This window comes from Talpa occidentalis, unplaced genomic scaffold (genome assembly GCF_014898055.3).
Source record: "Talpa occidentalis isolate TD23 unplaced genomic scaffold, MPIMG_talOcc4v2.1 talOcc4.5, whole genome shotgun sequence".
In the NCBI taxonomy this organism is placed as follows: Eukaryota; Metazoa; Chordata; class Mammalia; order Eulipotyphla; family Talpidae; genus Talpa; species Talpa occidentalis.
Window position 1 is genome coordinate 100,685,401 of NW_023604861.1, and position 27,453 is coordinate 100,712,853.

At 41.2% G+C, this 27,453-nt stretch overlaps 2 protein-coding genes across 2 annotated transcripts in view; one reads left to right on the top strand and one right to left on the bottom strand.

Annotated features, from left to right (window-relative positions):
- Positions 1-27,453, bottom strand: part of AFF3 (ALF transcription elongation factor 3) — a 479,720-nt gene that overhangs the window by 100,009 nt on the left and 352,258 nt on the right. The gene's annotated exons all lie outside the window — the stretch shown is intronic.
- Positions 2,338-27,453, top strand: part of LOC119259636 (acyl-CoA-binding protein-like) — a 44,524-nt gene continuing 19,408 nt past the window's right edge. The window contains exon 1 of the mRNA XM_037528604.2: positions 2,338-2,463. Coding sequence (XP_037384501.1) covers positions 2,338-2,463 — 126 coding nt within the window. The remainder of the gene's footprint in view (positions 2,464-27,453) is intronic.

Genomic DNA, 27,453 nt, shown 5'->3' on the forward strand with positions numbered 1-27,453 from the left:
AGAAGCATACTCTAGAACACTAATGTGTGAAGACTGATTCTGTCATGGGCTAGGAGAAGTCAATTTCTTTCTTTCTTTCTTTTTTTTAAAGATTTATTTATTTATTTATACATGCACTGGGTGCAGTCAGAAGCACGGGAGGGTGAGAGAATTCACCAGAGCCAGAGCAGGGAGCAGAACAGGCAGAAGGATCAAAGTACACTGCTGAGGGGAGTAGTGAGCGCGGCAGGAGAGGTCTGCGCGCCATGTGGGACCCTCGCCGGTGGTGGGGGGTCGAACCGGCGCTGCAGAGGCTGCGGTCAGCTTTGCAGCCCAGCGCTCAACTGCTGCACCACTGTGGAGGCCCAGAAGTCAATTTCTGATGGACCCAGGGGCTCAAGGGGTCAGGATGAAGGCCACTCATACTGGTGCTCTACAGGAACTCTGCAAGGCCTCAGTATTCTTCTTAAAGACACCTTCCAAAGACTGTCTCCTAAATGTGCCTCAGTCCCTTTAAAGGTCAATTATAGGCCAATAATCAGCATATTTCTCTGAATATTTTTGGAAATAATTTTAGTGACTTTTGAAGTGAACTTGGTGTAGATCTGTCAGGAAAGTGAGTGAACCCTCTGCCCCAACCATCTGTGTGTTTGGGGCAAGTCCCTTAGCTCCCCAATTCTGGCCCCACTTCCTCATTTGCAAAATTAAGGTTTATGCTGGACACTCTCTAAGGTCTGATTACTTGACTCTATCAAACAAATTTGCCTTGTTTCCAAAGGTTGAAAATTTTTGGATTTGTTCTAGACAGAACAATCGAGACATTTCTTTCTTTTCTTTTCTTTTTTTTTTTTTTTTTAAAGGATTTACTTATTCATGCAAGAGCTGGGGAACAGGTCAGAGATGTGGGGGGTGAGAGGACCCACCAGAGACAGAGTGGGGAACAGAACAGGCAGACCAACTGAAGTACACTGCTGAGGGGAGCAGCGGGCGAGACAGGAGAAGTCTACCTTTTCATGTGGGTTGCTTGCTCCCTGGCTGGCCAGGGATCGAACTCGTGCTGCAGAGGCTGCGGACCACCTCATAATGCAGTGCTCAACCCCTTGCATCACCAGGGAGGCCTGCAACTGAGACATTTCTAAGCAGTTTTTGGTGTGTCATGTGAGTCATATCCATGAGGACACCAAAACTATTTCCTCACTGGCTACTGTTGAAGTATCAATCTTATAACATTTAAACCACCAGCACCAAATAAAACATCAGCAGAAACTGCAGAGCATCATCCCCAATTTGTCTTGCAGGTCATTCATTTCCCTTGACCTTATGAACATACACTTGGCTTCAAAGAGAGGAGACAGCATGGTGACTTATTAGAACACTGTTTGGGAAGATCCTAGAGAGAGGGCTGTGCCCTTGTTTGTCCTTGAGTTCCCAGTGACTGGCGCAGTGATGACACATAGCACAATAACACTGTGATGGCTGGGCTGGGGCACTATTTTCATATGAAAAGACACAAATGTCTATCTGATGAATCAGACCAGGGACCCAAGAGAGTTTCTTGCCTCTGCCTCTCACTCCCTTTTTTGGGGTAAACTGCCAACTTCAGTTTGTTTTAATCTCGAGGACTGCTCTGCAAGCATTGAGTATTCTCAGTGTGCGTGGCCCTGTGGGTGGGCAGAGCTATAGGATCACCCCTTCAGGTATTGTTACCACACCACACCCACTACTAAGACATAGACAGTCCACCACCACAGCCCACTGTGCTCTGATCCCACTTTGTTCTCTCCCTTTCTAGTCCCTCTCTGGTAGCCTCAGTTCTGCAGTCAAATTTCTAGGGTTTGATATTGGTTTGACTTTCTGACCCACAGAAAAGTGACAGCATCTGGTATTGGTCTTTCCTCTTCTGACTTATTTCACTTAGCATATTCCCCTCCAGTTGCATCCACATTGTTGCAAATGGTGAGAGCTTATCTTTTTGATTGCCAAGTAGTACTCCACTAGATATATGCACATCTGTCTAATCTACTCTTGGTTTCCATAGCTTGGTTATTGTAAATATTTCTGACTATACTGACCAAGGGTAACTGAAACTGCAGAAAGCAAAAATGTGGCTAAAGGGAGACTACTCCATTCCATCACAATCATCAAACTTGCTAAGACACTGGTATTCCAACTACTAAACAGAAGGGATAATTATATAACATGAAAGACATGCTAATTATTGGTGTAGTGGTAAACATAATATACAAGCTTATCAAAGTAACACACTGTATGCCTTGAATTTGTGTACTGTTAGTGCCAAATATATTTCAATTAAAGAAAAAAGAAAAAGAATCTGCCTGGTCCTTCTGCTTTGCGCTGATGGCAATAGCACAGTTGGATTGTGTGACTCAACTTTCAAAGATAGCTTCTACTTCAAGGTCTGACTTAAAATTCACAGAGGAGTCCGCTTTTAATGCTGGAGATATCAAAGTAGACTTACAGCGAGTATGAGGAGATAAAGTAAATTTAAGGTTATAGCTGAATAAGCAAACATGGGTAGACAAGAGAAAAACTGTGACACCCATAGGTCTCAAGATCTGTCAGAGTTGGTGAGTGGCAAGTGAGTGCAGGCAGTGCTGCCCTATCTGAGCACATAGTGGCACTGTTGCAGGCACGCCCAACTCCATCCTGCCCACGTCAGACATTTTGATACCCTATTTGCAAAAGGAAATAGGTAGGACAGGTATTTTAAACAAGAATAAGCAACAGAAAAATGTTTTAAACCATTAAAGAAAATGCAAGTTCAGTGTGGGGTAGACCATGAGGCAGGAATGGGGATCTCTGATTCATTTTTGAAAATGGAGTGCAAAGCCTCGAGATGATCTGAAGGATGGAGGACAGAGCTTGAGTCTTCTCATTGTAATACAGGGCCTGTGCTTCAGCATCATGCAGTCTCATGTGACCCCTTTCTACACTCCTAAACCCTGATACCCCTACACCCTGACATTTGAGTACCACCAGGCCTTTCTCCAGTCAGTGTGACCCATCTACCCATACCCACTCTCTGTTCACATTACCTCAGTCCCTCCCCTTCACAGTGCCTCAGAGCCCCTTAGGTAACTGAACTCCTGTCAAATAGTAGCAGATCTTCACGTTGCGTGGGTATAGCTGTCAGGACTGCTAAGCATTTTCTAGACATTACCTCATTCAGTCCTCATAGCAACTCCTCAGTGGTGGGCACTGCTGGGTCAGCAGGCTGCGGAGGGCAGAGCACGGACTCTGGAGTCAGCCTGCCCAGGACAAATACTAGTGCTACCCCTCAACTAGTAGAGGGACTGGATACCTGTGTCAAAGGGTTTCTCAGAGAAATCATTACTCAATCCTTGGAAAGTGCTTAGCATGGAAGCTGACACAGAATGAGCATTCAACAAGTGTTTTATTAATATTCTCTTTTTACCCATGAGGGTAGTTCTTATTTGCATTTAGAAAACACATGTATGCAAACAATTTGGAAGAGATGTTTCTGTAATAATGCCTTAAAGTGAAATTGTGTGCAATACTTTCAGATATATTTAAAAGATGGCATTATCTAGAGACTGTTCGGGGAGAATACATTTTAGTTACAAGTGCTGCCATGGCTGATTGATCTGACTTCATGTCTACAGGAGACAGAAAACCTGTTGCTCACCTCAGTGCATGGGAGATGTGCCCTGACAGCCAGTGGTTGACCACATGGTGAGGAGGCCCTTAGCAGCATTCACTCTCTGCTGCAAAGGGGGATATTGAAATAAAAGACAATAAAATTGAACTTTGTCAACTAAGGCTGGAGCACAGAGGTGTTGCTGGAGGTACAGAGAAACTTGGATTTCTGTACTCAACACCTGAGGAGCTGTTAAGTACTGACAGGAATGCTCCTGACAGTAGAGAGTCTGTTTCACAGTGGAGCCTGACCACAAAACTAGGAACCGAGACTCAAGCAGGACTTTTTAAATATACAGTTAAGTGATTGATATTTTATCCATCTTTCACTGGAGAACTGCACTGGGCAATAGTTTCTTAAAAGCAGTGTCCTAGGGCCTCCCTGGTGACACAGGGGTAAAGTCTCAGCACTATCAAGCTATCACCAGCCACTGAAGCATGAGTTTGATCCCCTGACCAGGGAGCTGACCCACATGGTGCAGCAGACCTCTCCTGTCTCCCCTGTCTGCCCCTCAGCAGTGTATTTCAGTCGATCTGCCTGTTCTGCTCCCCGCTCTGTCTCTGGTGAATCCTCTTACCACCCCTACCCCCGTAGTTTTGGCTTACACCACAGTTCTTGTATGCATAAATAAATAAAAATAAAGTCTTAAAAAAAAAAAGCATTGTCCCAGGCATCATATAGCCTGCCCCTTGAATACTTGTGCAAAAGGGTTAGAAGGTTTTGGGCCACAGGCTGAAAGGTTTCATGCTTTCACATGGGGCAAGGACTTTGCACGCAGAGAGGAAGATGTGTGATGAGAGTCTGCTTCAGAACCCTGGAGGGGGAACCAGTACAAACATTTACCTTTGCAGTTGCCAACTACTTAGGTGGACCACTGTCTAAAAGGGAAAGATGGATGTCTAGCCACAAACAATTGAATTAACATCCAAACTCCCAAGCAATTACTCATTCATTGGCTGGTAGTCTTAGCCATGGAAAGCATACTGTATCCTGAGACAAGTTTCCCTCATATATTACATTCAAATCATCACTGCCATCTTAGCTATATTAAAATGCCTTAAAACTGTGAAGCTCTCACATACATAACTAATGGGACCCGGAATCCTCATCTGAAGATATCTCCAATAGCTGTCTGAAAAGGGAACAATTTTTATATCCAAGTCTTTCATCCATTTTGAGTTAATTTTTGTGTGCAGTGTGAGATAGTGGCCTGGTTTCATTTTTTGTATATGATGGTCTAGTTTTCTCAATAGCATCTGCTGAAGACATTTTTCTTAAAGACTTGGAAGAAAGCTCTGAAGCCATAAAATAGAAGAAAACATGGGCAAAACACACCATGATAAAGGCTTCAGTGAGGTTTTTGGGAAAAGCATGGGAAACAAAAGCAATGATAAACAAATGTGACTATATCAAACTATAGAGCTTTTGCACAGTGAAAGAAACTATCATTGAAATGAAAAGATACCTTATTGAATGGGAAAAACATCTGCATATTTGACAAGAGGCTAACAGCCAAGATCTACAAAAAACTCAGTTGAAACAATTCAACAATAAATAAAAAATAACCCAATCAAAAAAATGGTCAGATCCATTAACTAGGCATTTTTTCAAAAAAAGCATGAAAAATGGCCAACCGACACATGGAAAAATGCACATCATCACTTATTACAAGGGCAATGTAAATCAAAACCATGGTGAGATGCCATCTCATGTCCATGAGGATGACCCATATCAAAAAACAGAAACAACAAGTGTTGACAAGGATGTGGAGAAAAAGAGACGCAGACTGGAACAGCTCCTGTGGGAAATGGTAGTGAAGTTTCTCAAAATATTAAAAATATATCGATCACATGTTCCAACAATTCCACTCCTACCTATGTGTCTGAAGAACACAAAGTCACTAATTCACAGGGATATATGCTATACTGCAACACTATTTACAGTAGCCAAGTTATAGAAACAACATAATGGCAGATGAATGGATAAAGACGAGGTGGTATATATACTCAACGGAATACCAGTCAACTATAAAAAAAAATAAACTTTTTCATTATGACAACAGGGATGCAATTGGAGGGGATTATGCTAAGTGAAACAATCATAAGGAGAAAGAGAAATACCAGATGATTTCACTCACATGTGGAATATAAAGCAATGAAACAATGGAAGAGACAAAACTAAAATAAAACAAACCCTCGACATCTGACTCCAGAATTGAGGCTACTGGAAGGGGAGAGAAGGGGCTACTGAGCAAAGGGAGAAAGGGGTCCAGTGGTCTCTGGTGGAGAATTATTGGTATATTGGTACTGGGTATGGTGTGGTAACAGCCATGTGAAGAGGTGTGAGCCTATATTCCTAAATCATATACAGTGTTGTAAACCAGTGCTACCTCAGTTAAAAAAAAAAAAAAAAGAATACAGTTTAAAAGAAAAAAAGGGGAAGAAAGTAACTTTATTATTTGATTATGGTAACTTCCTATGTACATTGAGCAACAGGTCCATTTCTGTTATAACTTGTGCTTATATTTTTGAGGCCCAAAATTTGCCAGGAAGCAGTAACAGTAGCCTGTCCTTAACAGATGGCCAATTGCTTTTCACGCTCGTTTCTACCTTACACAGGTATTGCAAACAGGCACATTAACTGCCTTCAATGGTAATGGCAGTCATTTCACAGAGCAGTGGTTTTTAATTAATAGATTTCCATGGAATTACTTGTCATTTGGGGCCCTTAACTGATCTGAATCCTTTCCTCTTTTAAAGTTCATTTCATTTTGCTAGATCTTAATGGTTTTTTAAAAATCTGAGTTTTAATTGGGTTGTTTGAGTTTCAGGTTTGTTTCTCTAGCTAGTGCTACTACTCTCTCCATCTATTTTAGATTTAAAGCCAAAGACAAATGTTTATGACTCCCATTAACCATATTCATAGTTGCAAGTATCTAGCCTAGCAGTTAGCAGTGCGTGACAGCCTATTTGTTATGCAATGCACCTTCTGTAGGTATTTTCCCAAGCCATCATCTCCATTGCTTGGAACATGGGAGGGAAAGTTATAAAACTAATTTCTTTCTTTCTGAAGTCCACTGCTCTGTCAGGGTCAGTGCTACCATCTGCCTGGGCTTATTTTCACCAATAGGTAACAACCTTCCTCTAGGCATTTATTCAGAAGAATTTAATTCAGGCCATTCTAGTTAACTGGGGCTAGGAAGGCTAGAATGGGCTCATCCTAGAGGGTTGGTGGCTTAGTGCATTGAAGGCACAGATAAAGTACTTAGTCTGGAAGCAAGTGGAGAAATTAGGAATGAAACAAAGTGGTGGACTAGATTATCTGAGAATCTGACTTTTTTGAAATCTGACTTTTCTAAATCCAGGGTTTATAAAGTCTACATTTTTTGAAGCAGGGTTGGTTCACAGGAGGTGGCTTTTGCTCTTATGTATCTCCTTCTTGAACTCCCTTTTCCCAGGGTTGTTCAGATTGTGAAATCACAAATTATCCCCTTTCCTGCCCTGTTCCTCATGGGTTGAAGGTGCACTCTATCTCTTCTGTTTATGACCTGGTTTTTTTCTTAAGGACAGTAAGTTCCAATAGTCCTTTTTTCCCGCTTATAAGCTGAGCCACCTTCCGCATTCTACACAGGCCTGTCTTCCCTGCGGACAAAAATCCCATTTTCTACCATTTAAGAAGTTTGGAATAGCCAACTTCACTCAGCAAACTTGCCAAACCCTGGTGAGATTACTGGATTAACATGTGTCTTCAAAATGTTGACTGAGCAACTGCTTTTCCTAATAGTATATTAACATGGAATAAATGGAAATCAAAGGAAAATAAAAATCCACACTAATAAGAGGACAGCATCAATGATACTAGACTTTGGGTGGTGGAATAATTTTTGAAATATCAGCAGCAGATGAGCCAGCATTTCGGTGTCAGTTCTTTTCCAAGCTAGCTCTATGAACTTGGGCGAATCATTTTGGACATAGTTCTCCAATAAGAAACTTGGATAAAATTGCTTCTACATTCTTTCATTGCTCTGAGTTCTGTCTCTGTGCCTTTACTGGTGGAGAGTCCAGGATGACAGCTGGAGAATTAAAAGGGATGCTGGGGATAAACTGATATGATTTATTTAAAAGTAAAACTAGGGCCTCTGTGGTGGTGCAGGGTTAAAGACAGTGCCATCAAGCTGTTGCCAGCCACTGCAGCATGAGTTCGATCCCCAGCCAGCCAGGGAGCTGCCCACATGGCGCGGTGACCTCTCCTGACTTGCCTGCTGCTCCCCTCAACAATGTATTTTGGTAGATCTGCCTGTTTTGCTCCTCACTCTCTCTGGTGAGTTCTCTCACTGCCCTGCACCTCTGGCTTATACCCCAGTTCTTATATGCATAAATGGGTAAATCTTTTAAAAAAATAAATAAAAGTAAAACTAACACATTGGAATTTCAGTACACAGCTACAGATACAAGACTGGAGTCAGCAGTCGTGGCTGAAGTCCTCTTATTTCTTTAAGTGTTCATCTTCTCATAGATTAGGAGACATATTTTAAATAATCGTTCTAAAAATCAAATAAAAAATGGTAATGCCAGCCTTTTAGATGATAGAGTGCGACATGAATATAGAGCTCAACTACTTAATGGAAACTCTCCTCATGTAATATGGTATATAGGACAGAATCTCACTAGTCCTGTAAATCTTTAATGCTCAAGAGGCTTCCTGGAGACCTGCACCAGGTGGCAACAACGACTGAATTGGGACATGGTGCCAGATCACCACCTGGGCTTGTGACAGGGATAGTGTTCCTTCTATGTTAAAATGAACCCATTGGCTTTATTTTCTAGACTCTTCCTTATTACAGTGAAATGTGACTCCCAATGGACATATCTGTTAGAGTAGTACAAATTACTATGACCAACTGAGCCTAACTCACTGGTACACAAGGTCAGGAACGCTGTGTACCTGCCCTCAGAGTGGATGTTTTAGCAGCAGGCAGGGACAAATAACCCAATTATTTTCATATGGCGGGATGAACGCTAGAGCAGAGAAGTAGAGGGGGGAGTGCCTGTGATAGCTTCAAGGTCCTAGATGAAGTCTGGGGAATGGCATCCTGTTTACAGAGGATGGGCAAAGCCAAGCCTACCGTGCTTGGAAGTGGAAGTATAAATTTACTTCCCGCACTCTCAGGGTATTCTTTTTTTCTTTTTTCTCTTTAAGGTAATGCATATGAAGAGTTCAAAACTTCCCACACAGTAAACACGGTTTCCAGTTAAATGTCTCCCTCCCATCCTTGTGTCTACCTGCTCACTTCCTACTCTTGTCCGCTGAAGTCAGTATGGTCTGTAATTTCTCATGTATTATTTCAGGGTGTCTTTATGCATTAATAAGCACTTATGAGTGTAGCCTATTAGATCTGTTAAAAATAAGGCAAAAGACCCCAAATGGAGCCATTTATGCTAATCTCCATGTCACCAAAATTATATTTAACTTTTAGCCCTCCCAGGAATGGATTCTTAAACCAGTCCATCAGTAATGGCCTGATCAGCACTAGTTAAGTGATCTGCCTGACAGACCCCTTCGCTCTCAAAGGAAAGTAACCTTGCAAGAACCCACCAGCTTCTTTTGCCTATATAACATCTGTTAGATTGGATGCTGCCTGATTACTGAATTGTTGAATAAAGCCAATAAGAGCTTTAAAATTTACTCAGTTAAATTATTCGTTAACAGATCCTTTAGAGTAAGTACATGACATTTAAGAGCAATTATCTGATGGATGAATAAAATGTTAAGTGAACACTCATTATGTGTGGGGATGCCACTGAGACACTCCCAAGTATCACTCCCGAGTATCCTGGTATTCACACCCTTGTAGAGAACAAAGCAGGACAAAGGTGATGGGATATCACTTGTGAGATTGGTGACTTCCACCTGCTCTTCCACCTCTTCTTACTGACTTGCTTGGATGAAAGAGCTCTCCTGTTATGAGCTGCTGAGTGGAGGAAATCCCTCTGGCAAGGAACTGAGGGTGGCCTCTGGCCAAAAGCCTAACCACTTGGAAGGAACTGAATCTTGCCAACAATCCTGAGTGCTGTATGAAGGAATCTTTCCCCAGGCAAGCCTTGAGGTGACTAACTTCAGCAAACACCTTGACTGTAGCCTCCTGAGAGACCCCCAATGAGAGGACCCAGCTAAATCATTCACAGATTCCTGACCCACAGAAACTGTGGGGTGATAAATACTGATGTAAGTCACCAAGTTAGGCATCAATAAGGAATCTATATGCTAGTGGATGGTACTAAATATTTAGGTGTGTTCTTTATAAAGCTCACTTCCAATTGCTTGAGCTAAAGCACTAACAGTCATTATTCAAATTCTCCAACAGAAGTATAATGTGAGACTAACAGGTAATTAAAATTTTCTAATAGCCACAGTAAAGTAAAAAGAAACAAGTTGAACAAACTGTTAGTAAAAAAGCACAATCTCCTAATTAGCAAAGAAACAAACTAAAAAAACCCCAACTATTAATTAAAATTAATTTGAATACTATATTTTATATAAGCTAGCATACCATTTCCCCATGATAATACACACATTTCAGTTGTTCAATAGCCGCATGTGATCAGATTGGACAATATGCTTTACAGAAAGTGTGGGATGTTTGAATCTCCAGGTTATATCCCCTTTACCCCCACTCAGCACTTGGTCCCCTGTCCTCTTTCTGACCTCAATCTTCTCTATCCTTGTTACCTAACAGGGACAAGCACTGAACCAACCCCGTAAAGATCCTAGTAATTTAAAAGTGTGGTGCTCAACTGGGAGAACATTTTTGCACCCAACACTAATGATAAAGGACTGATCACAAAAATCTGCAAAGAGCTGATGAGACTCAGCAACAACAAAGAAAATAATCCAGTCAAAAAATGGGCAGAAGAGCTAAAAAGAAACTTCTCTGAAGAGGAAATGCAAATGGCCAACAGACATATGAAAAAATGTTCAACATCACTTGTAATCAGGGAAATGCAAATCAAAACTACCATGAGATACCATCTCACACCAGTGAGAATGGCACATATTAAAAAAACCAGCAACAACAAATGTTGGCGAGGATGTGGAGAAAAAGGAACTCTTGTGCACTGTTGGTGGGAGTGCAAACTGGTCCAACCACTATGGAGAGCTGTGTGGAGATTTCTGGACCTACTAAACATAGAGCTTCCATATGATCCAGCAATTCCACTCCTAGGTATTTACCCAAAGGACACAGAAACATCAATTCCAAAGAGCACCTGCACTCCTATGTTTATAGCAGCACTATTTACAATAGCTAAGCTTTGGAAACAACCCAAATGCCCAAAAATAGATGACTGGATCAAGAAGATGTGGTACATATATACCATGGAATATTACTCAGCATTCAAAAAAGATAAACACATGCAATTTGCAGCAACATGGATGGCACTGGAAGGGATCATGCTCAGCGAAATAAGCCAAAAAGAAAAAGAAAAATACCGGATGGTCTCACTCATAGCAGGAATCTAGAAAACTTAAATAAGGGACCAGGAAAATGAATATAAGAAAGTGAAAATCAAAATCAACAAAAAACTATGAACCAGAGACACTTGTTGGGGGGTGGGGGGCGGGAGGGGAAGGATTGGGGTCAGAATGGGGCGTTTGCAATTGTATGGGGGAATATAAAAATAAAATTTAATATAAAAAAAAAAAGCAAGATAAAAGCCTGAACAATTAAAAAATGGTTTTCTATTATAGCTAATGTGCAATATGGATTCTAATATTACTAGTTGAGTTGGAAAAGTTATTTTTGTATTATCAATGCCTTCATTTAGTACATTTATACAGTGATTTATTCATTAAAAATATTAATTGAGTGGCTTTTGGGTGCCAACCCTTGTGAAGGAAAATGGAAATACAAAAATAAATAAAACATAGTAAAAGCTTTTTACTTAATAGATCACTGAATTCCCCAGACCCTGGGAAGTCAGGAGGGTTTAACATCTGGCCAGTCTGCAGTGCTCTTTGCCAAACCCTGATTTTTTTCTGAGAAATATGTTGTACCAATATAGTATCTATTCTTGCCTGGCTGCAGTGCAAATTAAATAAAACCTAATTTTACTTAAAAAAAAAAAAAAGATGTATTATTTCCTGTCTTATTTGACAAGAGCTCTTTTTTCTTAACTCATGATGTTACCTGTTGATTTTTTTTTAATCTCTAATAATTCCAGATGAAAAGTTTTCAAAAGGAAAGCACATACATAAAAAAAGTCTCTGTATTGTTTATTAAACTTCACAATTAAAGGAAAAATAAAAAAAAAAAAAAAAAAAATAAAAGTGTGGTGCTGCCGAGGGAGGAGGAAAAGAAGGCTTTGACCAGAGTTGATGCAGATGCTTCCTCCACTGAGGATGCGTGGTGCAAACTGGGATCCCAAAGGCCCATTTTGTGCCAGGTAAGTGTGTCAGTGACCCACTCTGCTCCTAATTCTGATGACTCAGGTTCGTGTGGCATGGCACGCCAGCATACTTGTGAACTTCCAATCTCACAGGAGACCTGCGAGGCAGAAAGTAGCACCCAGTGTGGGTGGCCCCGAGTGGGATCTGTGAGGGACACACTGGGAGCCAGGGCCTAGGAAGCTAGAATTGGGGGCATCCTTGCAACACTTCACAGAACACTGGCCAGGTGGTAGGGGGAGTCTAGCACACTTCTTCCATTTATCTCTCTCCACTTCTTTTGGGTCTTGTAAAGACACCTCTCACAAAAGAAACTCAAAACATCCTAGTCCCCAGGTCCCCGCTTTTTTAGATGCATATTTTAAAAAGTGTGCTAGGTGTTCTTTTCACTTGTAATTACAGTTATAGGAGGGGAGCTGAGCTGCTGGAGGAACTCTTTGGCTAAGAGAAATGGAATGCTGGCCTAACTTTCCCTGAACATCCCACAGCTGTCTACCCAGAGAGATGAGTGCCACACAATTTGTGTGATTGTACAAATATGAAATTGTGCATTCTTCCATTTAGGGCTACGCAGGCCATGGTTATAAAGTAGCATTCACTGAACTTATTAGATTTTAAAACTGCTTCTTCCTGAAAGAATTACAGGAAAAGAAGGCTGTCTGTCATTTCTCTCAAAGAACTGAGGCTTTCAAATAGTACTTTAATAAGGAATGCTTTCTCCGCAAAGATGGTTTTAAAATTCTTATCTTTGTTCAAGGAACTCTAGAAAATTAGTTTCTGAACTTGATGTTCCCAGTATTAGAAGATTTAGTTTCTAAGGCTGGATGATTCAAGTACAATGTGTAAAAGAACATGATCCTTTCTGGGCAGACATTAGAAGAAAGTTTGGAGGACCCCGTGTAGGAACATCAAGTTTTCTTGGCTGCACAGATCCCACGGGGGCCATCTCTTTACAAAAACCCCTTAGAAGGGGATATTTGCACCTAACCAGAGTGGAAATAAGAAATGTACATATTTGGTTCAAGTCTGTGATGCTGATTATTAATGGTCAGTAAGTTAATAAGCTGTTTGCCTATTCTGCTTGCTAACTAATAGTTTGCTTATCTAATTGGTGACTTTTTAAATTTTGTTTTTTAAAGTTTTATTTATTTATGCATATAAGAACTGGGGTACAGGCTAGAGGTGTGTGTGTGGGGGGGGTGAGAGGATTCACCAGAGACAGAGTGGGGAGCAGAACAGAGAGAATGACTGAAATACACTGCTGAGGGGAGCTGCGGGTGAGACAGGAGAGGTCTGCTGTGCCATGTGGGTTGCTCCCTGGCCAGCTGGGAATCGAACTGATGCTGTAGTGGCTGTGGACAGCCCCATAGGTTGTTTCTTAACCCCCTTGCACCACCAGTGAGGCCCCTATTAGGTGACTTAACAGTAAGAATGTATTGAATCTAGAAGGGTCATATGCACAGCAAGTTAACATTTGTTCTTTGGTTCCCAGCACCAGCTTTTGCATTTTTGTGGCTACTGTTATTGACAAGTTAATTACTAGGAGTACTTAATTAAGAGATTTTTTTGAATAGGATAACTGTTAGGATGAGAAAAGAGACCTAAGCATAATCTCCTAATTAGCGTATTCATGCACTCTAAGTTACACCAGCCTCACTTGTTACTTGAGCAGAACATAATACAATGGTTTCTAAATATTACTGCATGCTGGAGTCATTGAGGATCTTTAAAAAAATATTGATGTGTGGCTCCCACCCCACCCTCACATTCTGATGTCATAGATTTGGAGTGTGATCTGGGCATCTAGATTTTTAAAAGCTCCTGTGGTGATTCTGATTTATGGCAAAGTCTGGAAACTGCGATATAACAGAGAAAATCGAACAGTCTAAAGAGCTGAATTCTTAAATAGCTCTGCACCTTGCAAAGAATTCCAACTCTGAGTTTTAGTCCATCCACTAATAAGATGGGATGATAGCTGAGACTCAAATAAGACAATAAAGGTGGAAATACATCAGAAACTGTAAAGCTTCAGAGGGGTTCCTCAATGATGGGGTTGGATTATCTGGGGAGCTTTTAAAAATGCTGCTTCAAGGGCTGCATCCCTGGAAATTCTGATTTAATTGGTCTTGGGTTCAGTATTTTTGACAAGCATCCCAAGTAAATCTACTATCCAGCCAGGGTGGAGAGACATTGTTTTATTTGCCAGCGATTTATGACCTTTTCTCATTAAAGCCATCTCCAAGCCACAGGACAGAATTGCACAACTTCTCTAACTTTGCACAGAACCAATGCACTGCATCAGGATTGTCTCTCCCCACATCAGGCTCTACCTTCTCCCCACCTTCCTTTTGAATAAGCATTTGCCAAGGGGAGGTTGTGTGTTTCCTCAATGCCTAGGATAAGATATAAACCCATTCTTACTAATAAATTAAGGGATTATCATTATGTGTTTGAGAATTTTTCAATGATTGTTTGCAGAAACTATGGGCAGTGTTGGAGCATCTGAAATAATTTTCTGTCCTGTTCTTTAGACTCTTGGGAGGAAATCCAGATTATATGTGTTATCCTGTGTTTCAAGTTCTCTGGAGAACTCCCCAAACCTTTTTCAAGAAAGTAGGGACAGTATGCTGGGTTATCCATGTTGACATCTTAGTTTCATTCCTCTCTTTGCAACACTCTCATGTATCACAGAAACTAGACACGCGGGAGCTACATTTCCCAAAATCCCGGCCTGTAGGGTTTTGGTTAGATGTCATCAGGAGAGACATCTGATCTGAATAGGGTTTAGAACGTTGAAGACTAGTAAGGCATTATTGGCCCCCAGGGTAGCAAAAGCAGGTGCCTGATGCACAGCAAATGGCAGATGTGAGGTTCTTTCAGTGGCTTCTAGGCATCCTGTAGGTGCTGCAGGTGCTCAGTAATCTGAGATTAGTTAACATTTTCCTGCAATTCTTGCATTTATTGATATCCTGAACAAATCACTGATTTCCTAGTGGCCCCTGACCACACCTTTCCTAGCACTCCTGATGATGGGAGCCACTCATGCCGTGCATTAAATGTTTTTCTATTCAGATAACTAGAGAGTTCTCTTTTCTAGATAAAACGCTGAGATGCATAGTAATTAAGAGCATGACCTCTGGAGTCAGATGGCCTGATGTATTGATTTATATCCAAGCTCTGCCACAGACTAGCTGTGTGTCCTTGTGAAGCACTCTAAATTATTCTGTCTCAGTTTCTTCAACTTGGAAATGGAAAAATAAGATGGTTTACTTTCTAGGAATACTAGGGGAATTATATGGAGAAAATGCATCAAACATTTTTTGTACCATGCATTTATTTCTCAGTCAAATTATTATTGGCATTTTATTATCCATTCCATCTTCTAACAATTACCATGATATAATTTAAATTCATTTTACTTTTCTGATAGAAAACACAAATTTCTTAATTTGTTCATCTCCAATGAGTTAGAGACAGTCTAGGTCCTAGAGATACATAGTTGAAAAAGTCATTGCTTTCAAGTGGCTCACTGTTTATAGGAGAGAAAGGCAAAGTATAACCTAGTGAAATGATTAAAAAGTGGAATTACAAATCACCATCTTTCTTCATCAGACAATCCTGGCCCATTTTATCATTCATTATACATTTCACTCTCCAGCCTTTGAAATGCCTCTGTAGGTCTTCACTCAAGGTCACTAACATCATTTCCAATATATAGGGTCATATGAGGGACACAGCACATGATATAATGATATCAGTATTAACTGGAGGGGGAGAAGTACTTGTTCTATACTGGCAGCCCGTAGTGCCTCACTTTTGTAAGTTAAAGCTCTCTCTACCCCCTTCCCAATCAATGTCGAGGGAAACAGTCATCTGCTTGCATTAGGACATTCTTAGGGTGTTTGCAACTTAGGATATAATTTAAAGAAACTTGTCCTATGTTGTGTGGACCAACTTGGTCATTCTGGCTTCTGTGATTGTGGTGGAGACCAAGGCAGAGCTGGATAATGCAGAGCTCCCACCAGCCCTCCACCCGGGCTGCCCAGTGTCTGAATACATCCCCTTGGGGCTTTTGGCTGCTTGGGAATATGTGGAAGTTATTAAACTAATCCACTACCCATTTCTGCCATAAACATAATAAGCTGATCACTGAAATGTAGGGAGCAGGAAAGGACACATCTCGATTAGTTTCATATTAAAGAAAAGCATCTTATTTGTTATTCATTAGGCTAGGAGATTGGTATATGATCCACAGACTAAGGAATTTCCATGAATCCAGCTTTAATGCTATCACTTTTGTAGTATTTCACATATTTTCTCTCTTACTTCAAGAATTTTTCATTATAAAACTAATCCAGGTGGGATGAAAACAGGAATCTGATAACTTCAATTTAAAGAAAGATCTCATACATGCCAGGATGAAGTCATCACCTTTTTTTAAACAGAAAAAAAAAAAGTAAATAGGGCTGAAAATTAGGCTGAGTATTAGGAGATGTTCTAAACTCATTTTGGACACACACAACCAGCTTTGGCAATGGGAAACAGGATTATTCATGTGCTATGCATCTCTATCAATTACACATCCTTTTAGAAACTGCTCTAATCATGGCCACACAGGATGCATCAAACGATCTGCAATATTAAACCCTGCCATATCTGTGGCTGAGGAGGGTTCCATTTATTGGATTAGAAGTAGGGCCACCAGCATCAGTTAAGGTCACACATAAAGAGAGCTCCAGCATTTCCTCATGATTTTAGATCAGGTATATTTTGGGTTTAAGTAAAAAAGAGTATAATTGCAGAATCAAGTTGTTTGTTGCCTGTTCAACTTTTTGCATATTCATCTATTTAACTTTCAGGTGACAGAAAGGAATCTCAAGTGCAAAGAGAATAATTCATGTGAAAAATTTTAAGTGGGAGTATATATTTCTTAAACAGAATCTGACTATTGAATAGTGTTTCTTCTACATACTGCTTAATTAAAAATATCAGTAACAAGATACATTTAGTTGCTATCCTGAAAGTTGTGGGTAAATCCTGCCTAAGTGGGTATATTCTTTGATGGACGATAGGAGCATGGGGGTGAAAAAAGATAGGATCTTAGGCCAGTGCAGACCTGATTTTCTAATGTTAGATGGGTGAAGACTCTTGATCCATAGTTTTTAATTAAAGTTGCAGAAAATCAATTGATCTCAGCACTAATCTTAGAAAACACTGTAAATAAAGTAAACGAAGTTTATCCATTCCAGGGCTCATGCATCCATCTAGAATATTCTTTTCTCATGCAACATCTGGAATTCCTCCCCATGGTCTGGGTTGGGTCTCCTTTACTGCTCACCCAAGAGATTCTCTTCTGTATCCCATATCCTTGGGACTCATTGTGAACTAGACACATTGCATGGTGAAGAGCTGATTGTATTTTCCCCCTTCTAACAGGTTCCTAAGCACTTGAAATTTGTAGTGAATATCTCAGAGTTAAAACTAGAAAAAACAGAAATATAGACTCTTTTGCTCTTCCCAATAATTTCACCAACAAAAATCCTAAAGAGGGACATTAATGGTAGAAGATTTTAGGTTCAGTGGCAGGGCCTCAGATGGACCACTTCGCCTTTGTTCAGTCTTACAGATGCTAAGTATTTACAGCAGCAGGCACTCCTGAGCAAGAGCCCTGATGAGGGCTGACAGAACCACAGATGAGACAGTATCTCCTCCAGGTGGTACTGCCCCTAATATGCTTCCTACAACTGAAGACCACTCTGCTCTGGAATAATAGCACAGCAGCAGCTGCTGTCATCTGTTGTGATATTAATTAGATTACCTAGTTATAATTTACTGATAGTCTATGTGTATCAGGCACTGTGCTAGCCATTGTGCTAGTCAACAATGAGGAAGAAATGGTCCTGCCCTCTTGCAGTTGCAGTCTTGTAAAGGTGCTCAGGTTTATGGAATTTTCTTATTCAGGTAACAAACTGTCCTAGGATCTTTTAAAAAGTCCCCTTAGTTTTCCCGAGTGTAGTGAGTATGTGACATGTAACTGAGAACAAAAAAAAGGATCTAGGAATGCAACTTTCTTTATAGCCAAGAAATATATTCCTATGAGAAATTCACTTTTGGATCCACTGCATTTTTATCACTGGGATTTATGCAGCCATTTTTAATAGTAAATAGCTACATTGACAGAGGTAGTGAGTATTTGTTGGTTTGATGTGGCCAGTTTCAGACTAGGGACATTCTACTGGGACACCAAGACTAAAAGAGAAGCAGGAGTTTCAGTGGCAAAGGAGCTGGCATGGCGGAAGGGAATCATTTTCATCTGATTAACTACATAGGTAATAGGAGAAGCATGGGAAATGAGTTAAGTAGAAGAGAGGGGGTACACTATAAATTCAGTGAGGACAAGCTCTGAGCCATGAGGCTGTGCCCTCAGCACTGTGGGGGAACCTCGTAGGGGTTAGCTCTAGCTGGCCTGCAGAGTGGAGAGACTGCAGGTTCTTCTTGAGTGGGGTTCAGGAAAACAGTGCAGGAAAGCAGGGGCTTAAAGGGAAAACTTCAGCCAGTAGCAAATCAACTGCTGTTATTTTTAAGTAAGCTTTTATATTTAGTTATGGATTTACAAGTAGTTACCAGTATAATACTGAATTCTAGTAAGCCCATTACCCCATTTCCCCTTTTAAGAACTTACAATGGTATGACACATTTGTCACAACCAATAAATCAACATTGAGATGTTATTATTGTTCAAATTCCGACTTCATACTGATTTCTTTCTGTCCCAGGATCCCATCCAAGATAGACAGAATGTGGCATTCAGCTGTAATATCTTAGTTTTCTCATCTTGTTTCTCAGATTTTCTTTGTTTTTGATGGCCTTGATCAGCTTGAGGACTGTTGGCCATATAATTTTTGTAGAATGCCCCTCAATTTGAGCTCTTGCTGTTTTTCTCATGATGAGATTGGGGTTATAGGTTTGGGAGAGGAAGACCCAGAGCTAAAGTGCTCTTCTCATTCCATCATATCAAGACACATGCTATCAACATGACTCATCATAGATGAAGCTAAGCATAAACACCCAGCTGAGGCTGTGTTTATCAGCCTTCCTCACTGTAGTTACTTTTCTTTTTCCTTCCAGACTCAGACTACACATGAAGTCACTAAGCACAACCCATAAATATATATATATTTTTAAAGATTTATTTATTTATTTATATAAGCACTGGGTATAGTCAGAAGCGCAGGAAGGTGAGAGAATTCACCAGAGCTAGAGCGGAGAACAGAACAGGCAGACTGACGAAATACACTGTTGAGGGGAGCAGCGGGCGGCAGGAGAGGTCTGCACGCCATGTGGGACCCTTGCTGGCAACCGGTGATCGAACTGGAGCTACAGAGGATGCGGGCAGCTTTGCAGCCCAGCGCTCAACCGCTGCCCCACCAGGGTAGGCCCACAACCCATATTTTTGGGGTGGAGAGTTAAGTTCAATCCCCATGAGGGGTCAGTATCTACATAAATTATTTGGTATGGGAGATGTTCTGGTTCTCCTGTTTATCTTTGACTTCCCATACCTTTTGATGAATGAACTCCTTGGCCACTCTTCAAAAGTTGGTATTACCCTAGGATCCTGCCCCTAGTTCTCTTTTCCTCTGCACCTTTTCATCTCTTTATCTACTTCCCAGGTGATGTCCGTGACCTGGTCTTCCAAGTACTACTCTGCAGAGCCAACTACACCCTGGGATGTCTTTGCATTGTGGCTGCCTAGGGCTAGAGGCTACATTTGATCTCACTGGACATCTTCAGAATCTACTAAAATGCCCCATATTGATAACCACACAATAATATGTTGAACAAATAAATAAATCTCCACTTGGATGTGTTTCTATCTTAGTTTTTCCAAAACCAGAACCCATTATCTTCCCACTTAAAATCTAACATTTCTGCTGAATTCTGACTCCAGGTCTGTGGCACATGGTTTTGACTTTCTCTCTCTTACTAATAAGCAATAAAACTCCCAGAGGTGGTTTGTCCTACTTCTGAAGCTTTCTTTTGAACCCATGTCTTTCTCCATCCTTTTACTGCTTTAGTTCACACCCCAGTTCTCACTGCAAGAGCTTACTAACTCCTGCCTTCTGTTCTTCCTCCAGGTTCTTTCTATTTATCGACCCTGTTGCAATACATCTAAAATCTAAATTCATATTACCTGCAAGTTCTTCATGGTCTGGCCTCAGCTCACTGCAGTTTCTACCCTGTCTTAGTCTTGAATTCAATATTGGAAGGATGCCAGCTATTTATAGTTTCACTGCTCTGAATTTCATCCTGAACTTTCCTCCTTCTTTCCATTCATCTACTACTCAGTTTTCAAATGCCACCCCAAAGGACACATCTTCTTAATGTTTAGTGACCTTAATTACCCTCTTCATGCACACATCTATTAGTGCATTTGCTACCTGATATTGTCTACAAATCTGTCTTCTCTACCTGACTGACAGCCCCTTAAAGGAAGTGGCTGGTTTCACTCTCTTCTGTGTTCTCAGTGCCTGAGAGGCATGGTTGTTTATTTAATTGAGAAAACATACATGTGTTTTCATAGCAGGAGACAAGATCTGTAACAGTGCACAGAAAAACCTCATCCATTACTCCAAATGGAATATGTTTAAAATATTGAATTGAGGGCCTCCCTGGTGGTGGAAGGGGTTAAGCATCGCACTATGAAGCAATCTGCAGCCTCTGCAGCATGAGTCCCATCCCCGGCCGGCCAGAGAGAAACCCACTTGGTGAGGCAGACCTCTCCTGTCTCGCCCGCTGCAACCCTCAGCAGTGTATTTCAGTCAGTCTGCCTGTTCTGCCCCCAACTCTTGTCTCTGGTGAATCCTCTCACCCCCCACATCTCTGGCCTTACCCTAGCTCTTGTATGCATAAATAATCTTTAAAAAAATCTGATTTAAAAAAATAAAATATTGAGCTGAAAAAAATGAGCTCAAAATAAGTTACAAAGGCTTAAAATTTATTATTAAATTGAATTTTAATAACCATGCTTTTTTTGGGGGGGTCTGGCATCTTTTTTTTTTAATTATTATTATAAATTTTATTTTTATATTCCCCATACAATTGCGACCCCCCTTATTTTGACCCCAATCCCTCCCCTCCCTGCCCCCCACTCTCCATAGAGTGTCTCTGGTTCATAGTTGTTTGTTGATTTTGATTTTTACTTTCTTATAGAATAACCATACTTTTTAAAGCTTACTGTTGATTAACTTCAAAAACAAAAGGTGGTTAAGCACATTTGTCTACTCTGGCATAAGACTGGCAATGGGATGGGCTCCAAAGGAAGCCACCAAGAATGCCAGGGCCTCAGTTGGCTGTGTAGTTGGAAAACTGACTGGATACACACTTGTTAGAATTCCTACAGAAGGGCCTCTCTGGTGGCGCAAGGTTGTTAAGACACAACCTATGAAGCTATCCTTAGACACTGCAGCATGAGATTGATACTCGACCAGTGAGCTCCTACAAGGTGCAGCAGACCTCTCCTGACTCGCCCGTTGCTCCCCTCAGCAGTGTATTTCAGTCAGTCTGCCTGTTCTGTTCCCCACTCTGTCTCTGGTGAATCCGCTCATACCCCCCTCACCTCTGACCTGTACCCCAGTTCTTGTATGTATAAATGGGTATATCTTTAAAAAAAAATCCTACAGAAAATTACTACTCTTTTATCCAGATCTTTCCCAGTAAAAATTTGGCTTTTGACATACATATTTTGGTCAATGGTATCCTAACACAGTATTTTGTTTTGTTTAAAGGAAATTTGTGTTTTGAAGAGTTTCTACACAAAGAGTTTTTCCCTTTGGTAGAATTGTTGGGAGCAGCGAGAGTAGGAGGACAAAGAAGGCAGCATGGAGTGTGTGCAGTGTCAGGCAAAATGGCAAGTATTTTTCTGAATGTCCCAGTTGTGGGGCACAGGAGGCAGTGACACAGGTAAGTGAGGAATTGCCTCTGTTAAAAGGATTCATCTTCACTTTACCATGACATTGGGGACTAGAGGACCAGGCCCGGAGGAAAGCTGAAGTCAACCAAGTAGTTTCTAACCCTGTCAGATGTTCCTCATCTTCTCTCCTTTTATTCCCTCACCTCACACCTGCAGCATACTCCCTGCTCCAGAAAATTCTCAGGATGTCAAATTACAAGGCTGTCCCCAAACCAGGCTACATCTAGCACAGTTCATTCCATGCTGAGTTGGAGGTTCGGGGGAGGAAATTTATAGTCTCATTTGTCACTGAGGGCTCCATATAGGATGTTTCAATATATCTGTGGCCAAATTATTTTTCATGAACAATACAGACACCATAAAAAAACTCTGCTAAAAAATATGTGTGTGTCTGCTGAACTGCTGCAGCCTGTGGAGTATTATTTTTGAAGCATCAGGTATTGCTGAAGCTCTTATGCCATTGGTCCCCACTTAGTATCCAAGCTGCAGCATTTTCCTGCTGTCTCTGAGTTGCCTTCTCCAAAGGAATTCTTCACTCAACGCCACAGTCAAATGTCTCAGACCATGAATAAGCTTGTGAACTAGGGAAATCCTCATAAAGGGGATTTTAGAGGTGAAGAGACTTTGGTGGTTTGTAAACTTTTGTTGTTTTTGGTTCTTCAACCCTTTCTTCAAAGGAAAACTTGGTAGGAGGAAGTCTCACTGGCTCCTATTCCTCCTGCGAGGAATCAGCACTACCATCAGTGAGGAAGTTCAGATAGTGGCACAAGGCCTGCAGAGCCTGTGACTGTGTGATGGGATCAGGAAAAACATGAACTGGAGGGAAAACACTCTCCCCCCACAACCCTTGCAGGAGGGCTGTTGGACAGGAAGCAGAAATTTATTCTGCAAGGTCTTATTTCAGGAGCCTCAAGAAGGGGCTAACTTTATGTAGTTAACTGATGTGATGCAAATTAGGTTTTAAGAAATTTCTGAACACCTTTGGAAACAGTGACTGGCCCAGAGGCTCAGTCAGGACAGCTGTGCTAATACACAGAGAGGGTGTGGCTGTGCTGTCCTGACCCACATCCTCCCTCCCTGGGCTAAGACCGCCTCTTGCCAAATCCAGAGGACTGTTAAATCTTTCCCCTGCAAGACTGAGTCCCAAGGCACAAGGAGCACAAGTTACTAAATAAAATTAGGTTGTGGCTCAGGCATAGGTTGTGGCTCAGGGATAGGAGACAGCCATTTTTACTAGGGATAGGAGACAGCCATTTTTAATAGGGATAGGAGACAGCCATTTTTAATAGTAAATAGCTACATGTAGCACTGTTCTTTATTCTTGCTCATCTGTCCTAGTAATAATGCAGGAATTGAAAAGAGGGTAACAGTTCATGGAGGTTAGGGATAGGCTATATTTGCAGTAGAAAAAGAAAAGGCTTATAAAGGACCTGGAGGAATTTTCCAGGAGTAGAGAGGATTGAACTTGGCTAAATCCTATGGTGCTTGGTGCTGGGTGCTCACCTGGAAGGCCTGGCCTCTTGCCTTTGAGTCCTACACTCTTTCTCAGTTAACAAGTCCACCAGACAATTTACCTTCCCTGCTCTTCCTTTTCCGTGAAGCAGTCATGGGCCCAATGCCTTGGTTTGGTGCTGGGAGGCCTCCTCCCTTCTCTAGATGTTGGAAGGACTGACATGATGTCTGAAACTCTTTCTGTCCTTTGGAGAGTCAGGTTTTACTAGGTACCAGGATAAATGAGTGGGTAGAAGCTCAGTGTGAAAGTCTTGAGCTCTCCAGCTCAAGCTCTCTTGATGCTGGGGTTACTGTTTCCTTGTGCTGGTGGCCCTGGGGGGCTCTGAGCTATCTGGGGGTACATCTCCATCATAATTCCTGTCCGCTTGTACTGAAACACCCTCTTTATGCACCAGCCTCACCGCCTGCAGTGTAGACTGCTTTTGACCAGCGGCCATACCATATTTCCACATTCATTTTGTTATTTCTAGTGTTGAATATGGGTTCTGGATTGAGCAGCAACTTTACAAATTAACAGATGCCCAAGTGAACCAAACAGAAATGAACAGACTCCAGTGAGGTTACTGAGAGTAGAGTCAGTTGATGGGGTAAGAGGAGAAGGGGATTAAAAGAAAGAGATGAGAATTTCATTATAAACTGCAACTCAGATAAATGTCAAATATTAGCAATGCTTACATTATTACCCCAAGTGGGTAACTTTAAATTAATTTCTCTTTGTGTATGTTTTAGTCAGATAATTTCAAATAAATTTTCTTTCTACCTCCAGATGGTGCAAAAATGGGATGTGCCCAAATCTAATTTTCAAATGGAAATAGTTTACATACCATTAGGATTTCTTATCTGATATCATCATTTCCAAAAATCCTAAAAATTTTCTATTATAGAAAAACACATACTTTAAAAAATAAGTCAAGGTGATTGAAAGCAAAAAATTAAGACTTGGTGGGTATTACAGAAATGGCCTTGCCTCTGGGTCCTGCAATTTTAAGTCTCAAGTTTATCACTGGTTCCTTGATAACAGGGAAATGACTACTGTGTGCCCCAAGCATGATTCTTTTTATCTTACGAAACCAAGTATATTTTTCTATCTTTCTTTTATTCCTGAAAAGTAAACTCATTAAGTTTAAAAAAAACCAAACTGAACATGAAAGCCAGTGATTTTTGGTACCTTATTTATGCTCTTAAGTTTGTCAATAAGAAAACACCTCTTTTATTCCTGCTGCATCATTATTTCCAATGCTAAGGTATCCTATATAAAATCCAGGCTTTTCACTGTGTAAATACATATTTCTCATTCCTTAATGCTTTTCAGAACTCTCCAGTCAAGAAATTGGAGATGCAGGCTAGACTTTCAAAGGATTTTATGGACTGAAGGTCGAATGCAAACTGAAGGGAGACTCATTTGGCTGTACTTGTCCCACCAATCAGCAGGTATACAGATAGGGGTGCAGTGAGTGTGAGCCCTGAGCAGTTAGGTCCCTTGCTGTGAGCACATGAGGTCCTGGCTTTATTTTCGAGTGTTGTTCACTTGCTTGATGACCTAGTGGTAATAATTATTGTCAATTTCCTTCTCTATAAAGGAGAAAATAAAGCACTCTCTTGGAACTGTTGTATTTGAAAAATGTGTAAAAGGCTTTTGTCCCCCCAGAAATAAAACATTATCAATAGTTATCATTTGGCCATATGATGCACTGATTTTCACGCCTATGGAATTCATCTAGTAAAGACTTGCATTGCCTTTTCATACGTCCACAAGAGTGCAGCTCTTTGAACTGATCCACTACCCTGGATCATTTTTGATACAGGTGCTCAAATTATTTGTTGCCTCTCTTGTTCCATTTTGCTGTTTCACATGTCTGGGTCGATATCTCCTTCCCAAGTTTGGGAGTTTTTAGATTTTTAGCTTCCATGTTAAGCTTTATTCTGTAAATTGGCTGAATGTTGCCAACATTGCTTTGGAATTGTAAGAGAAGTTACATTTCTAAGCCAGTGGTGGGCATGCACCCATACCTCCCTCAGTGACCTTGTCTGACACATCTACTTTAAAAGATAGCTTCTAGCCCCTTAAGGTGCAGTATGATATAGGAAGTAGCTAAACCATTGTATTAGAAAAAATGCTGGGTTTGAAGTTAATTTCTGCTTCCAACATTGTCACTTATTAGGTCTCTGGCCATGAGTAAATTTTTTATCTTTTGAGACCTCCAGTTCTGACTGTAAACTGAGAATGAATATATGTCCCTCCAACTTTCAAGGATTATTGGGGAATTAAATGTGATTGTGCAGACAAAAGTATTCTGCAAATTTTAAAGCACAGAATAAATGAATGATTTTACTAGTGTGGGTTCAGAATCTTGCATACAATAGGACCTCAATAAATGGGAACTGAATTGAAGGGCTACCAAAGAACCACCACTAATTCCTCTGACAACTTGACATGTAATTCAGAGGTGAGGGAGAATAAGAAGTAGATTGGCAGATTAAATTTGGGCTCAACATGTTCCAGTCAGCTATCTTAGCTGTCATAGGGACGAAAACAATGAACTTCAACATCTGGCTATGCGTCTCTAAGGAATCAGTCCAAATGACAAAACACAGGGAACATATTTTATTCTAGAAGACGGTATCCTCTGGGTGTCCCCTGGGCCCACTGGAAAGACAGGCAACAGACCAACCCTCATTAACTATCTGGAGAAGACAGACATCCAGGTGAGGGAGCAGGAAACCACCATGCTTTGCTTCATTCTCCTGTTCTTTATCCCCTCTTGCTGCCTGTCAGGCCCTGCCTGCCTGCCTGCCTGCCTCCTTGGCCAGCCTGGGACTAGGGAGCCCAGGCGGCTCTGCTCTCCTATCCTGTCTGTTTCTCCCACCCTGTCTGCACTTGTAGTCAATTTCATTCACTTCTGCCCTTCATCCTTCCCTTGCACACTGTGATTGCTGGTGTTTCACCTCCCCCTCTGAGGTCTGAAGTGATATTTCAAGTGTCTTTTAAGTCCCCTCAGCCCCTATTTGAGGACTGGGCTGTGGCAGGTGATAAGCAGCTACTGCTGAGGAGCCTGGGCACCTGTTAAGGAGCTGGCAGCTTGTTCTGGAGGTTGTGGGACTCCTTTAAAGGATTGAAAGCAGGACAATGACCTGGTCACACCTGTCTTTCAGAAAGGTGATCTTTAAGGCAAACTAGATAGAAGTCTGGGTGAAAGAGGTCAGATTTTAAGGGAGGGAATAACTACAATCCTTATCTAAAACTTTCAAATATGAAGGAATTTTGGGCTCCCCAACTCCTTTTGTATTTTAGAAAGGAAAACCAATGCCTATATATATATATATATATATATATATATCATGCACTTTATGAAGCCCTGGGTCGGGTCTGGGGCAGGCTAAGAGATAATCACAGGAAGTGGGATCAAAGCTAAAAATAGCTTTCAGCCAATTCTACCAAATGTGCTTTCAAAAATTTTAGCATTTCAGAGCTTTTAAAATTTTTGAATTGAGTGAGATTGTGGCTCTATAATTTAAAGGGAAGTTTTAAAAGAAGAATAAGTCCTGCTAAGCAAAGATTCTTGTGTTCTGCTGAATACCTTGAGAAGAGGAAGTGGAGAGGCCACAGAGAGGAAGTGCTCAGTCCAATAGAATGCAAGGTGTTGGGAATGGGGGCAACAGTGGGGCCACCTCCTGGAGAACAGGAGGTGCCAGGGGGCAAAATAGGCAGAAGAGGAAGATAGGGGAGCCAGCAAACTGGCTACAGGCCATGCTGGGAATATACTGAATTACCAGGGAAGCCAAGGAGAAGTTGTTGGCAGCGGCGGGGGGTGCATAGTAGAAACTTTTAAGAACAAGGATGCCTAGCACACGTTTCCCTCAATATATGAAA